Source organism: Budorcas taxicolor, chromosome 4, assembly GCF_023091745.1.
Source record: "Budorcas taxicolor isolate Tak-1 chromosome 4, Takin1.1, whole genome shotgun sequence".
Lineage (NCBI taxonomy): Eukaryota > Metazoa > Chordata > Mammalia > Artiodactyla > Bovidae > Budorcas > Budorcas taxicolor.
In genome coordinates, this window is record NC_068913.1 from 43007691 (window position 1) to 43023609 (window position 15919).

The following is a 15919-nucleotide window of genomic DNA, read 5'->3' on the forward strand; positions in this document are numbered from 1 at the left end:
AAATAAAGGTGAGCACACATGGAGCAGCAAGAACTCACAATTAGGACAGTAACGGAAAAAAATCAGCTTCAGGGCAGGAAGGTAAAGGACAACAGAGAATGTAATGTGAGAAATATTTTTAAATTTTTTGTGTTTTTTTTTCTCTTTCACATTTACATGAATAATGGGAAAGAGGTAGAAAAGGGTTCATTAGTGTCATCAAGACAGAAATGGGTGAATACACATGGCATACTTTCCAGGTATCACACAGCCGAGACTGCAACCCTGGCAGCCACAAGGCACTCAGCGGTCTGGGAGCAACTGCAAAAGGCACATGGGGATAAGGGAGGTATGCAGTCATCTCTATGCTGATCTGTTTGAGCCCACATTTCAGGCGTGAATGGGATGTCAGAGAAGAGACTGCTAAAGGCAGTCTATTTGGGATCATGGGAGAAGAAAGTCGCCTAAGGCAGCAACACATCCAGGCAGCCTGGTGGTGTGACTCTGCACAGAGAACACACAAGTTCGTCTCCCTCCAGCACCTTGGCATCTCCGCAGCATCGATGCCACACAGAACCTTCCATGTGCTTGAGGTGACTAGAGAAGGCAGAGCTCTCAGGAGGCTCACAGCTTGGCTACCACAGTCTGGCTCTGCAACAAAGGGCTGTCTGCAAAGGGGGAGACCAGGAGGCCCAGAGCACCACTAGAGACAGAGGACAGCCACGGCAGTGAGACAGATGGTCCTGGCTGTGATTAAATGAGACATAATGGACCAGCACAGACACCCCCACTTCAGCAGTGGGTGCCAGTAGACAGGAAACAAGCTGTCTGCCAGGGTCACGGGCACAATGGAAGTGAATGAGGATCCCCAGAAGACCCTCCCCACTGGGCTCACACAGACAGGTGCGCATGAACGAACACACACACACACACACCTCTCACACACACAGGCGCACATGAATGAACACACACACACACACACACCTCTCAACCTAACCAGAGACCATACGCACACAGAGCGAACACACACACACGCGCACACACAGGCGCGCATGAATGAACACACACACACACCCCTCTCAAACTAACCAGAGACCACGTAAGTGAAGGGTCAATTCAGTTCAGTCGTTCAGTCGTGTCCGACTCTTTGCGACCCCATGAATCGCAGCACGCCAGGCCTCCCTGTCCATCACCAACTCCCGAGTTCACTCAGACTCACGTCCATCGAGTTAGTGATGCCATCCAGCCATCTCATCCTCTGTCGTCCCCTTCTCCTCCTGCCCCCAATCCCTCCCAGCATCAGAGTCTTTTCCAATGAGTCAACTCAAGTGAAGGGTAGAGGGAAGCAAAAAGAAAAAAAAGAGAGAGAGCACATGAGTGAAAGGAACCATAAATATTCAAATTCAAGGTTGCTGGATCATCAAAAAAAGGCAGGAAAATACTTAGAAAATAAAGTCAATGGTGATTTTGACTAATTAGGTGTGAAAACAAATAAAAAGTGAAGGACTGGTGGTGACAGGAACTAAGAAGGAAACAGGAAGAAGAAAGTGGTTTAGTGAGTGGAGGAGAGATGATGCTTTCAGTTTTAGAACACCATGTTAGGTAAACGAGAAATAAACCTGTCCTCTGCCCTCAGTTCGCAAAACAGAGGAAAACTGCAGCCAATACAGGGTGCCCAGAATTCACACAGGCCATGTTTTGGTTAATATACACTCAGACAAAAAAATTACAAGAGAGTACAATCTACTTATCATAAGATACAATCAAGACACTACAAGTAGCTGCAAAGAGACTATGAAGTTAGTATTAATAAAAGTGATTTTTTAAGACAAAAAATACAGTAATAAACTATTAAAAAAAGATTAGAAACAGTTTCTAGAAAAAAAATTGTCACCATTAGAAGTAAAAAAAACCACTTATGTTACAAGGCACATTAATTTATTACTGAATTGAGAAAGTAAACTAGATTATCTAAGTAGCATACAAAAACGGATAAAAAAAAAAAAACACCAGGAGAGAGGTTAAGAGATGTGGAAGTTAGAATGAGAAACCCATACTAATTATAAAAGAAACTTCAGTGAACAGAGCAAAGTCACAAGACATTATCTCTTTTAAAAAGATATTGGTGTGCATTCCATGAGCGTTTGTATAGTTTCCAATAATTCTGTATCACTAGAAAAGTCCACAATTTTAAAACATAAAGCAGCTTAACTACTGAATTAAAAGTGAAAATGATGGGAATATAGCCTAGTATTCTGAAAAGTTTAGATGACAAAATATGGGATGAAACATTTTTAAAGGAGTGTATGATTTTATCACTTTAAATTTTTGTCCAGATTCTATTACTTTTAATGCCAGGCATGACTTGATAATATTTATGGAACAGGACACAGGAGACTTTAAGGAAGTGTGAAGACGATGGGAACGTCCTGTGTGCCGAGAGAGGATGAAGGCGTTGAAGCCAGCGCAGTGCACTGGCCTTGAGCTGGGAGAGCCCCATCTCATCACTTCCAGCAACTCCAGGGACCGGCATCACCACTTTACTGTCACAAAGCATCCCTGGCAGGTATGCCTTGATCTGGTTGTTAGGGACACTGATGTGCTCAGTTTGTAAAAATTCAGTGGGTCAAATTTTTAAATTGCATAGAAATATGTTATTCTTCAGAAGATTAACTTCAACACTACTAATCAGAGGCAGTTTTCTTCTCCTACTACATTATATTGATCTTGTATGGTTTACTTACAGGTTCCATGCTTCTGAAATAAATTAAAGGCATGTGCCCAAACAAGAAAAAATATATTGTAGATTAGATATTACCCGGATTTAAAAAAAAATCTGGTAGAAACCTTAAATAGGTTAAATAGGCATGGTAAACAGAACAATTCCAGGTAATTCAAGGTTAAGTCTTAGGGACGTCTTTGAAAAATTATTAAAATAAGTACTGTAACAAATTCAAAGCTTCATTGTTTTTATTTCAAGGTTATGACCGCTTTTCAAGAGATGCTGCTTCTCTCTTAAAAGTAAATTCATTTTAATTCTGGAGTTTTATTAGGAATCTATTTGAGTTAGCAATACAGGAAGTTTCAGAAAAGTTCTAAAATTTGTGGGAAATAATCATAAACTTCAGTGATAAATGGCATATTCATTTGAATCAACTCAAATTATGTTTCGTAATTTATATTAACAGCTATGTTTTATTTTTTGGAAAGACAAAAGGAAAGTTTGCAGGAAATTGCTGCATTTATTCTATGAACGGGTAATAAAATGGAGAGAAAATTACCTCTAAATCATTTGTAAAGTTTTCTATTTACTCAAAATTCACTCTCTACAGAATTCTTAACCTAGCACAGGTATTTAGCTGGTCTATTCCCAGTGGGGAGTCTGTTAACAGAAATCCAAGTCCCAGAACAAAGCTGAGGTGGGATTGGAAACTAGTAATTACGACCGATTTTATACTTCTTCAGCTATGTACACACCCTTTGCTAAGAAGAGTCAACAAAAAGATTTAATAGTTGTAACCATAAATGGATCAAACTGCAAGGAGGCAGGGAGAGAGGGCTGACTCCATGGAGTCTCTGAAGTATTCATAATAACAGCTTATGCCAATACTTATTAAGATGTGTGTGCCATGAACAACTGCTCTACGTACTGTAGATACGTTACCTTACTTTGTCTCCCAGCCCTATAGGATAGCAATGCTTATCGTCTGGAATTTATAGAAAACTGAGGCTTACAGAACTGGATAACCTGCCCAAGGTCTTAAAGAAAACATTTTACTGCCCAAGTTCTGGGTCAACCACCTTTCCCAAGTGGAGAGTCTTCCTACAGAACAACAACAACAAACCCTTGGAGGAATAAAAGTCCTTATACATGGAAAAAGTAAGAAAGTAAACTATAGATGGCAAAGTCTCTTCTAGATTGTAGGTTTAGGTACAATACCATGCTTACAGCTGACAGAATCCAACAGTCCCTCAGAACTACATGAAAGCAATGGGCAGATCTGTAACCACTTGATTTCTGAGATGCATGACGCATCCACTCTCATCTCACAAGATCAACAAAGCAGTCCCCTCCCCCAGTGTCTCTTATACCACTTTTCTTTCCCTAAGGAGACTGTAAATTCTCCCAAGGAGTTAGCAAACCTAAGGAAAAATACCAAAAATATGAACCACACTTACAAATGCCACCAATAACAATTCTCACCAGACGAAGGCCAGCGAGACATAAAGAACAACTGATGAGCTTCTGAGCAGCCCTGCTGGCTCCTGCAAGCCAAAGTTACCCACCAGGGCATCATCCTGTAGGCCAGATACGGTTGTGAGAGTATATTTAATGTCTTGTTGCATTACTGTATGCATTTTAAGAAAGTGTTCAAAACAAAGCATTTAAATAGTATGTGAAGTAGCAATGTAACAATCTTGTTAAAAACAATGTGTTCACAACAAGGACCTACTGTGTAGCACAGGGAACTCTGCTCATTGTCATGTGGCAGCCTGGATGGGAGGGGACTTTGGGGGAGAATGGATACATGTATATGTATGGCTGAGTCCCTATGTTGCCCACCTAAAACTATCACAACACTGTAAACTGGTTATACTTCAGTGTAAAACAGTTTAAAAAATGTATTCAGAATATACAAATAAACAATCACATTTTACTCCACCACTTACCAAGAGTCAAAATATTTTTCTGATCATGTAACAAGAATTTGGTCCTCTATGTTATTTTTTAGAACTCTGTTAGAAATAACATAGTAGGTTCTATCTAGTTACTTGTAACTAGCAAGGTATTATACATAAATAGGGATACAATGGGCCAAAATTCACTAATTTACCCAAAGCACAAGGATAATATATTGACTTTTTCCCTTTTAAAGACTATTACTCAAAATGAATCATTTAACTAGTTACTCATTTAATTAATGCTCATGAAAAGACAGTATGTGTCTCCTCAGTAGGTGCTAAGTCATACAGGGTTCGCGCTCCAATGAAACCAATCCGCGTGTAGAGATGCGAGAAACACAAAAGTAAATGGACAAGATGATTTCAAAATGGTGTAACTTGGAAGGGAGAGGAAAGAAGACTAATTTAGACTGAATGGTCCAGAAAAGCTTCACTGAAGAGGAGGCAAACAAAGGAAAAGTCATTCATTCACACTACATCTCAAGTGAAATACCGCAAATTCAATATGAAGCAGCAGAAACTGGTGGTTTCGCTGTTATCAGTTCAGTAAATAACGAGGGACCAAAGGATATAAAATTACTAACATTGTGCATCCCTAAAGTTAAACATGAGATATCAGTGAGGGCATCTGGAAGTACAGTGTTGCTACAACAAATACTAAAAATGCGGAAATGGCTTTAGAATGAAGCAATGGGTAGAAGCTAAAAGAATTTTGAGGAGCAGGGAAAAAAAAGCCAAGATTTGCCAGGACATGCTTTTTAAAATATAGATATTAATGGCTCCCCTGGTGAGACTCAGAAGAAAGTGAGGAAGATGGTAGAGAAAACTAAATACCATCACGAACAGACTGTCAATAAACAGGTGAACATAACACGTGCTGCTGCTGAGGATGTGGATGGAAAGGAGGAACGTATTATTAGAAACTAGAGGAAAGGGAACCCCTGTTATGTCATGGCAAAGCATCAGTGAATTATGTCCTGCAGTTGTGTGGAAAGCAGAGCTTGTGAACTATAAACTTGCATATTTAGACAAGGAAGTTGGCAAGCAAACTGCTGAAGGTGCAACCTGTTTTTCTCTTACTGGTTATTGGAAAATGGGAGAGGAAAAAAGTACAAAATGAAAGAATGCTGTCAGATCACCATCATACAGACAAGAAACAGGCTGATAAAACGGTGCTGCCTTTCCTTGAAAAGAAAAGATGAAAACTGAAGGGCGGAGTCCAGAGGCCAGAAAGTGAAGCAGAGTCACCAAGAGTGTTCGTAGGCCTTGAAACCCAAAGTAGTTTGCAAAGTGTATGGGACTGAATACGCAGGCCTTTTTCTTTCCACTTTATCCCTTTCTGAATGAGAATGACTATTACTGGTATCCTGATCCTTTTGAACTGTGGTGTTGGAGAAGACTCTTGAGAGTCCCTTGGACTGCAGAGAGATCAATCCTAAAGCAAATCAGTCCTGAATATTCACTGAAAGGACTGATGTTGAAGCTAAAGCGCCAATACTTTGGCCACCTGATGCGAACAACTGACTCACTGGAAAAGACCCTGATGCTGGGAAAGACTGAGGGCAGGAGGAGAAGGGGACAACAGAGGATGAGATAGTTGGATGGCATCACCTACTCAATGCACATGAGTTTGAGCAAGCTCTGGGAGTTGATGACGGAAAGGGAAGCCTACCGTGCTGTAGTTGATGGGGTTGCAAAGAGTCAGACACGACTGAGTGACTGAACTGAACTGATGCCTGTTTTATAAGCTGCGCATTCTTACTATATTCTCAGAGCAGATAACATGTTTTCTAGTTTCACAGGTTCACAGATAAAAAGAAATTTGGTTCCAGTATGAATTATATGAAGATTCTCCCCCTTACCAGAAGTAGATTCTGAGATCTGGATGAGATTTCGGGTGTTGAGTTGATGCCGTAAGAGGCTGAGACTTTAAGGAGATCAAACCAGTCAATCCTAAAGGAAATCAAACCTGAATATTCACTGGAAGGACTGATGCTGAAGCTGATACTTTGGTCACCTGATGCGAAGAGCCGACTCATTGGAAAAGACCTTCCTTTATGCTGGGAAAGATTGAGGGCAAGAGAAGAGTACGACAGAGGATAAGATGGTTGGATGGCATCACCACCTCAGTGGACATGAATTTGAGCAAACTCCAGGAGACAGTGGAGGGCACCAAAGTCTGCCATGTTGCGGTTCATGAGGGTGCAGAGTCAGACACAACTTGGTGACTGAATAGCAACAACTGATTTTGCACGTGGAACAGACATGAATCTTTGGGAGCCAGAGAGCAGATTATAGTAGACAGAATAACAGTCCCCAAAGATGCCCATGCCCCCAGCCCCTGGAATCTATTAGCATGCTATCCTACAAAACAAGGAACTTCGCAGATGTGATTCAAGACTCAGCTTGAGATAAGTCTGTTATCCTGGATTACCTGGGTGGGCCCAAAGTGATCACAAAGGTCCTTATAGGTGAAGGAGGGAGACAAGAGAGTGATGCTACATGAGAAAGTCTCCACTCGCCACTGCTGGCTTTGAAGATGAAGACGAGGCCAGGAGCCAATGAAAGCAGGTAGTCTCTAGACAGAGGTTGGATTCTCTTCCACAACCTCCAGAAGAAAAGTAGCCCTAACAACATCTTGATCTGAGTTTGGCATAAGGCTCTGACCTACAGAAAGTAAACGTAATAAACTGTGCATTGTTTCAAGCCACTAAGTTTATGGTAATGAACGTTCCTTTTAAAATTGTTTTGTCCCATTTCTGTTAAGATTTTTAGCCCCGCTTCTGTTACAGGTTTTAATTAGTATTTAACAAATTATAACAGAATACAGCCTAAGCATTACAAAACCAGGTGCCGCTGACTTCAGCTTATTCAACTCAGATGCCATCTGGGGTCCAGTGTCACACTCTGGGATGCCAGACACTGGGTCACTACAAGCCAGAACATGTGACCAAAAAATACAACTTAGAAATATGACAAATACATCAGGTCCTCCCATGTAAATCTGTGGTATACTGAATTTTCCAAGGTAGAGAGAAGTGCATAACAAAATACAAATCAAGATTGTGGTTGGACACTCAATTGTTGTCTTAAAAATCCTAGCACTCTTTTCAAGGTTTAAATAATATCTTCCACCACATCCTATAATATGGGTATCATATTTGAATGCAGAGTTCCAAAAAATAGCAACGAGAGATAAGAAAGCCTTCCTCAGTGATCAATGCAAAGAAATAGAGGAAAACAACAGAATGGGAAAGACTACAGATATCTCTTGAAGAAAATTAGAGATACCAAGGGAACTTTTCATGCAAAGATGGCACAATAAAGGACAGAAATGATATGGACCTAACAAAAGCAGAAGATATTAAGAAGAGGTGGCAAAAATACACAGAAGGACTATACAAAAAAGATCTTCATGACCCAGATAACCATGATGGTGTAATCACTCACCTAGAGCCAGACATCCTAGAATGCGAAGACAAACGGGCCTTAGGAAGCATCACTACGAACAAAGCTAGTGGAGGTGATGGAATTCCAGTTGAGCTATTTAAAATTCTGAAAGATGATGTTGTGAAAAGGCTGCACTCAATATGCCAGCAAATTTGGCAAACTCAGCAGTGGCCACAGGACTAGAAAAGGTCAGTTTTCATCCCAATTCCAAAGAAAGGCAATGCCAAATAATGTTCAAACTACTGCACAACTGCACTCATCTCACGTTAGCAAACTAATCCTCACAATTCTTCTAGCTAGGCTTCAACAGTATGTGAACTGTGAATGTCCAGATGTTCAAGCTGGATTTAGAAAAGTTAGAGGAATAAGAAATGGCCAACATCTGTTGGATCATCAAAAAAGCAAGAGAGTTCCAGAAAAACATCTACTTCTGCTTTATTGACTATGCTAAAGCCTTTGATGGTGTGGATCACAACAAACTGTGAAAAATTCTTCTAACAATGGGAATACCAGACCTGCCTCCTGAGAAATCTGTAAGCAGGTCAAGAAGCAACAGTTAGAACTGGACATGGAACAACAGACTGGTTCCAAATAGGGAGAGGAGGGTGTCAAGGCTGTATACTCTCACCCTACTTATTTAACTTATGTGCAGAGTACACCATGCGAAATGTCAGGTTGGATGAAACACAAGCTGGAATCAAGATTGCCGGGAGAAATATCAATAACCTCAGATATGCAGATGACACCACCCTTACGACAGACAAAAAGCAAAGAGGAACTAAACAGCCTCATGATGAAAAGTGAAAGAGGAGAATGAAATAGTTGGTTTAAAACTCAACATTCAGAAAATTAAGATCATGGCATCTGGTCCCATCACTTCATGGCAAATAGATGGGGAGACAATGGAAACAGTGACAGACTTTATTTTGGGGGGGCTCCAAAATCACTGCAGATGGTGACTGCAGGCATGAAATTAAAAGACGCTTGCACCTTGGAAACAAAGCTATGACCAACCTAGACAGCATATTAAAAAGCAGAGACATTACTTTGCCAACAAAGGTCTGTCTAGTCAAAGCTATGGTTTTTCCAGTAGTTACGTACGGATGTAAGAGTTGGACTATAAAGAAAGCTGAGCACCAAAGAATTGATCCTTCTGAACTGTGGTGTTGAAGAAGACCCTTGAGAGTCCCTTGGACTGCATGGAGATCCAAGCAGTCAATCCTCAGGGAAATCAGTCCTGAATATTCATTGGAAGGACTGATGCTGAAGCTCCAAAACTTTGGCCACCTGATGCAAAGAACTGACTCATCTGAAAAGACCCTGATGCTGAGAAAGATTGAGGGCAGGAGAAGAAAGGGATGACAGAGGATGAGATGGTTGGATCGTATTGTGGACTTGATGGACATGAGTTTGAGGAGGCTCCAGGAGTTGGTGATCGACAGGGAGGCCTGGCGTGCTGCAGTCCATCGGGTTGCAGAGTCAGACAGGACTGAGTGACTGAACTGAACTGACTTACTATCATTGATAAATTAATTTCATGTTCTTTATAACTAACAGTCTAAAAATAAAGAGTAAAAAAAATGAGATCTAGGCTTAATACAAAAAAATAATTTTAAGGAATAATACTACAGTATAACAACATAAAAGACCCTCCTCAGATATCCATTGTCATTTTCTTGAATTTACCTAATGTGTCAAATAAACATAATGACTGTGCAATCAACTTGCTTTTAGATACCATGCACTTATTGATTGTCATTTACTTTTACTGTTTTCTTTCTGTTTACATTCCCATCAATACTGAAAATGGCAAAGTATAAGGTTTATATTGCAGGTGAATTCTAGTCCTACACAAGATATTAACATAATTAAGAACTAAATATGGACTTGACAAAATAAAAGGTTTGTCAGGACAACTTACAAAGATTCTGTTCCTGAAGTTTCACAATAGTTTGGGAAGCGGATAGGGCATAAGGCGAAATCACTCTGGAAGCCAGAGTGCAAATATGCTTCACCATATGCCAAGCATTCCTGTTTGGAGAAGAATGGTGCCCTGAGGAAAAGAGCACAAGGACAGAGGGAAGCTAGGTCCACAAGAAAGCTTTTATTCTACAGGAAAGGAGAAGTCAAGAATGGTTTTCTGGAGTTAGTATGATATCTACTGCAGGCTAGAGGTGAATGAAAAGCAAAGGCAGGAAAGTCTACTGCAACTGGGCTGCCAGAGGAAGAGTAGAACCTGAACTATAAAAAATGAGAATGAAAAAGAGAAGATACAGAAACATCAGCACTTTCAAAACATAAATCCCCACCACCTGTGGCTTCTATTACAGTAACTGCTAATACAAAGCAGGTGAGGAAGAGAGAAACAACCTCTGTTGAAATACCAGATCCACTCACTCACTCAAGGAACTTTCTGACATCTAAGATCCTGAGCCAACTCTAAGCAAATAGCTAAAGCAATGCAAAATCAAAAGTTCTGCAATGCCATAATTTCTCAACTAGGGGAGTCACGGGAAAAGTTTAAAGAAAGCAAAGCGATGAACGGTACAGTTCCTCAAATAGCTCGTCAGTGGCAGGAATGGAAAAATATTCACCAAGTAGAAGAGATCCAGTTCCTCACATCATTTTAAGAAGCTAAAGAAGAAGATAAAAGGTGTGGATTTGTATTTGTTTGTTTGTGGAGATGACTCTGGTGGAGGGAAGGATAATGGGTGGAGTGAGAGAGAATAACAGCTCAAAGTTTCAGAATCAAATAATTTAAAAACAATTTGTAAAAATTTTATTGGCATATTTTCTACCCTCATATATCATTGAAAATTATCATAAAATATGTAATAAGTATCCATATGTACAATATAGTCTCACTGAAACAGGTTTAATGATGATGGTAAGTTGTAACATCCTCAAAGATATAACAATAAGATTTTCCCTTGAGAAAGTCACATATAATGGAAAGAAAACTTTCATTATTAAAATAAGTTTCTTTCTTTAGGATTATCACTCTAATACTAAAGCCTGAAAGCTAAATCTAAAAGGTCGAACCACTTAAACCCTGACCTAATTTTCTTTAGGTCAATTAGACTAGGTCCTCTGTTTTGTAAGGCCTAATTCACTGCTCCTAATAAGGATAGTGAAATACCTCTGAGTTTAAAATATATATATTTGTTCCCAATAACATAGACATCCACTACCAAAAACTTTTTACTCCTGTGTGTCTTATACCCGAATCTCTCAACCACAATGTCTAAAATATAATTCTTGCCTTAATAAAAAATGAAATATAATGGACTATTTACTACACCATCTTAAAGGTACCTTAGGTGCTTTACGCCTTAAATTAAAAAAAAAAAATCATTTGATGAGAAAAAAAAAATAAACAGAAAACGAGATGTAAATGGAATTGACATTGGTTATAGGTTACCTAGACACCATTTTATATTTCTAGATGATTCAGTTGCTGCGTTTTACATGGAATGATTTAATTGAGCTCTTTACACACTAAGAACTAAAAAAAAAAAAATCCCCAAAAGAACCAAAGGTCAACACTTCACTGCTAAAGTCAAACTAGGAAAAAGAAATATTTTTTCAAACATTCCAAGAATAAGCCAACATTCTGTTTAAAGGAACTAGAATGTTGGAACTCTGGGCAAAAGGGTAGAGGGTAGGATGGGAGTAAGACAGACGAGGAGGTCGTCTGTTTTGTAAGGCCTAATTCACTGGACCAATAATACGATGCTGTGATGGGACTTCTACAGAGAAAAGGTGTGGGAACAGCACAAGACTAAAGCTAGAAAAGAGAGCTGAAAAAAATTAGCTACCTAAAGATTTTAAGTCATTTTGAAAGCCTTCTAATGTTATTGGTACGGAGAAACAAAACTCCTTAATTTCTTCTGAAAATCGTAGCTCTGCTACACCTCCCTCAGAGCTCTCACTACAGTTCATGGTAGAGAGCCAAACTCAGGTTCTACCCTACATATTCAGTATATATTTTTCAGTCTAGAAGAGCTACTCTCAGCTGAGATTAAACTTGCCCCTAGGGCATGTTTGAGACATTAGTTGGAGGCCAAAGATTCTGCTAAGCTTCCTGTAAGGCACAACACAGCTTTCACAACAAAGAGATATTCCATCCAAAATGCCAGTAGTGCTAAGTTTGAGAAATACTGATCTCTTCTGAATATAAGCAGACACCAACTCCTTGGACCCTTATCCTTGTCTATTTCTAATAGACATCTATGTAAAGCATATTACCATATCAGAGGACTCATTTTTCAAGGCTTGAAACAAACATGGTGGATAGCTGGCTCAAAATGAGCGTCACACAATACACTGAAATAATACATCAGAGCAGGAGTGCACAAACTGCTGAAGAGAACTTTTCAATCCTTTCTCCATTTTTGTCTCAAGCACATTCCATTTGAAAGAGGAGCACCTATATGTTCCCATACCAAGGTATGTCCCTTCTGTGTTCAAGATACTAAAAATATATTGCCTTCCTCAAAAGACTATTTCTTATTAATGTAAAAACTTAGGTAAACAGTATGAACTGAGAAAGATTTGCTTTGGGTAGGGGGAGGTGTGGAAAAACCACCAGGTCTCTAAAATGCAAAGTTATTTCACAGTTTACTTGTAGAATGACTCAGATCATTATTACTTCTAGTCATGCCAAGTTTGCAGCTTCTAAGCCTACTAGTAATGGAGAAAAAACCCCACCATTTTTCCTGCACTCATTAAATCAATGAATCAGAAGCTTACTGAAAATAGGCTTGTGCAATAGTATTTATTTTATTATAACTGTTACAAAAATAAAAGCAGTCACTGCAGTGCAAATAAAGATTCTGAGATTTTTCACCTACTTTGCTACCTATAGGTAGGGTGGTGTGGTGTGTTTGCGGGGGGGGGGGGGGGGGGGGGCGGGGCAAACAAAAGAAAATCCTAACTCACACATCAAAAATCTTAAACTGTGAATATTTTCCAAATGTATCCCTCAATCAAAATTCTGGATTACTTTTCACGTTCCCTTCCTTCAAACAGCTGGAAAAGACCTCCTCAGAGCGTTTTACCACCAGAACAATACTAAGAACAAATAAAAGCCTTGCGTCGACCTGGCAAATCTCATTCATCAGAAGCCCTGGCAGCAGAGGAGAATCCTGTTGTCCCGTGTGACCCATTCACACCTTTCACATCGGTTTTACTGAAGCCAGTTACCCAACTTTGGTGGTTCTCATGTCCCCACAGTTATTTTAAAAAAATCCAGCATAGCCTACTTCCCCTACGCAAGGTAAATGTAATCAGTGCTCCTTTAACACTTACTCAGTCGCCACAGGAAGTTCACCAGAAAGACACAATTCAACCCTAAGGAGGCCCCACAAAAGGTGCACCGATTTCACAAAACGTGGCACTCTTGACATCCTCGAGGAAACCACAACCGCGATACGATACCTTGTAGGCAGGGTTTTAGCGCGGGGGGTGCTTTTCTTTCTTTTTCGCCAATGCCCTTTCATTTTCATAAAGCTGAGCTAACTTAAAAGAAGGGGGCTTCCTTGCGAACCGCTCCTGGGCTCCTGGTGAAATTTCACACCAGGCACGCGAGTGAAGTCTTGCCGCGCCACCGGCGAGTTCTCCGCGGCCAAGCGAGCAAAGAGAAGGGGACCGAGGAGAGGGGCCCCCGCCTCAGCTCTGCGCGGCACAAGCTCGCGCTCCGAAACCATCCTCGGACGCTACACGACGCGCCCTCCGCCGCTTTGGCACGTCCCCTCCGGGTTTCCCAACGCCAAAGAGCCCAGCACAGCCGCGCCCGGCTCTGCCGCCCGACCCCCGCGTTCCAGGCCCACCAGGAGCCCAGTCCGGCCCGGTCGCCCTTACCGAGCAGCAGCAGCTTGACCTCGCGCGCCGCCTTCTCGCCATCCTCGCGGAGGTTCCGGTCGATCATCTTACTCCGCTCCACCGCCGCCTTGTCCTCGGCGCTCAGCGTACAGCCCATTGTGCCAGGAGCGAAAGCTGGCTGCCGCTCCCTCCAAGTCCGGCGCGCTGCCTCGAAACACAGGTGAATTCTTTCTTTCTGGATGCAGGCGTTCGAATTCCTCCTGACGCCGGCCACGCCACCCCTACCTCCTTCCGAAACTGAGCGAGGGCAGCGCTCTCTGCCGAAGGGCGAGCAGCACCGCGCAGCTCTTTTCTACAGTCAGGCTCTACTCCTCGCCTCCCTAGGCGCCCCCTAAGACCAGGTTCCTAGGCTCTGGGAGCTGCTGCCAGCGGCCTCCTACTGGTGGCCGCGCTGCAGCCTCTAAGAAGCCCAGCTCGCCGAGGCGTCCGCGCGCCGCCGCGTCCCCGCCCCTGCCCGCCCCGCCCGCCGCCCCGCGACCACTCCCAGAGCGCGCGCCCGCGCTCGAGCCCTCGGACCTCGCCCCCTCGGATGGGCGCGCGCACCCGCGCTGCCGCGGACCCCGGCGCCGCACAGCCCGCGAGGGCCGGCCACCCGCGCGCGCCCGTGGGAAGCGCCCCTGGGAAGCGCCCAAGGAGCCCCAAACCTCTCGGGGAATTCCTCTACCTGGCTTCCTCCTCGAGAGTGTGATAATTTCTCCCCATTTACTCACACCCAGGGATGTGTGCGGACCTGCCCCTTGGGGTGCGGGTGGGAGAGCTGCCAAAGTTGGAAACCGAAAAAAAACCAGTCCTGGGCGTTTGAGCATGCCCAGCTCGGGCGGGCGCGCGAGGGTTTTCAAAATGCAAACCCGTGTCAGCGGGCCTTCATGGCGGTGGGAGATAGAGAGAGCTGTTTGGGAATGGAGCCATGGAGAAAGCCGAGCAGGTGAAGTGCGGAACAGAAAAGTCCCGGGAGGACAAGAGGTCAACTTTCTTCCTTTTTTTTTTCTTCTCTCCTCCCTCCTACAATCCATTTTCACGTTCCTTTCCACAAGCAGAAAACATTTTGAAGGATTTCCTCAAACCTGAGAAAATATGAGACAAAGAATCAAAGAGTATATTTTTAAAATAAGAGCCAACACACCCACACAAACAAACCCGCTCCTCACCGTAACTGACCTCCTCTGGGGCGACATAGAAGCTTCTAAGCCAAGTTCTGCACCAATATTCATGACCATGTTAGTAAATCAGAAGCCACTGGGCATGTCATTCTTTATTGCAGGCTTTGGCTTCCTGAACCATAAAATGAGATGGAACTGATCCACACTATCCTCCATCCTTCCAGCTTTACCTGATCTGGGAGAAATCACTTCTGTGGGTGTTGGAGGCATCTCACCCAGCGTGTCATCAATGAGCATAGGTTTAAGATCTGGTCTCTGTCCGTTGCACTACTACACTTTTCCTTACAGATATCACAGGAAATGTTGGTTGATTATAAGATTGGGTTGGTAGCAAAGAAAAACGTCTTCTTTGATGTGTTATATTAGGTAATTGCTCTAACAGAAACCAAAGAGCAACCATTTATAAGTCTTATTTTCTAAAAATAAAAATAAAAAGTTTGTTTAAAAAAACTGGGCTTGAGTTTTCCAAGAAGGTAAGGCTGAGCTGATGCTACAGGAAGGATAGCCTTAGAGTGGGTCTCCTAAGGAAGGCCTGGGGCCTGGGAGAGATAGCCAGTTTCCTCCTAATTGGACATGCCCTTTCCTGTTCTGCAGTAGTCAAACATGCTGGGCTCAAGAACTGCCATTTCAAGAACTGCCTCAGCTTTTCCTATGGTCTTTTGTAAGATATCAGCAAAAAGGAGCAAGCTTTGAATTATAATGAATCACCTTTACCCTCTTTGTATTTCTTGGCAGTATAAATGTTGATGTTCATCAGAACCTAT

At 42.1% G+C, this 15919-nt stretch overlaps 1 protein-coding gene across 1 annotated transcript in view; it reads right to left on the minus strand.

The window, feature by feature from the left end:
* The window catches only part of GNAI1 (G protein subunit alpha i1), a 102303-nt gene extending 88211 nt beyond the window's left edge, over positions 1–14092 (minus strand). The window contains exon 1 of the mRNA XM_052638549.1: positions 13975–14092. Coding sequence (XP_052494509.1) covers positions 13975–14092 — 118 coding nt within the window. The remainder of the gene's footprint in view (positions 1–13974) is intronic.
* Positions 14093–15919: the final 1827 nt, after the last annotated feature.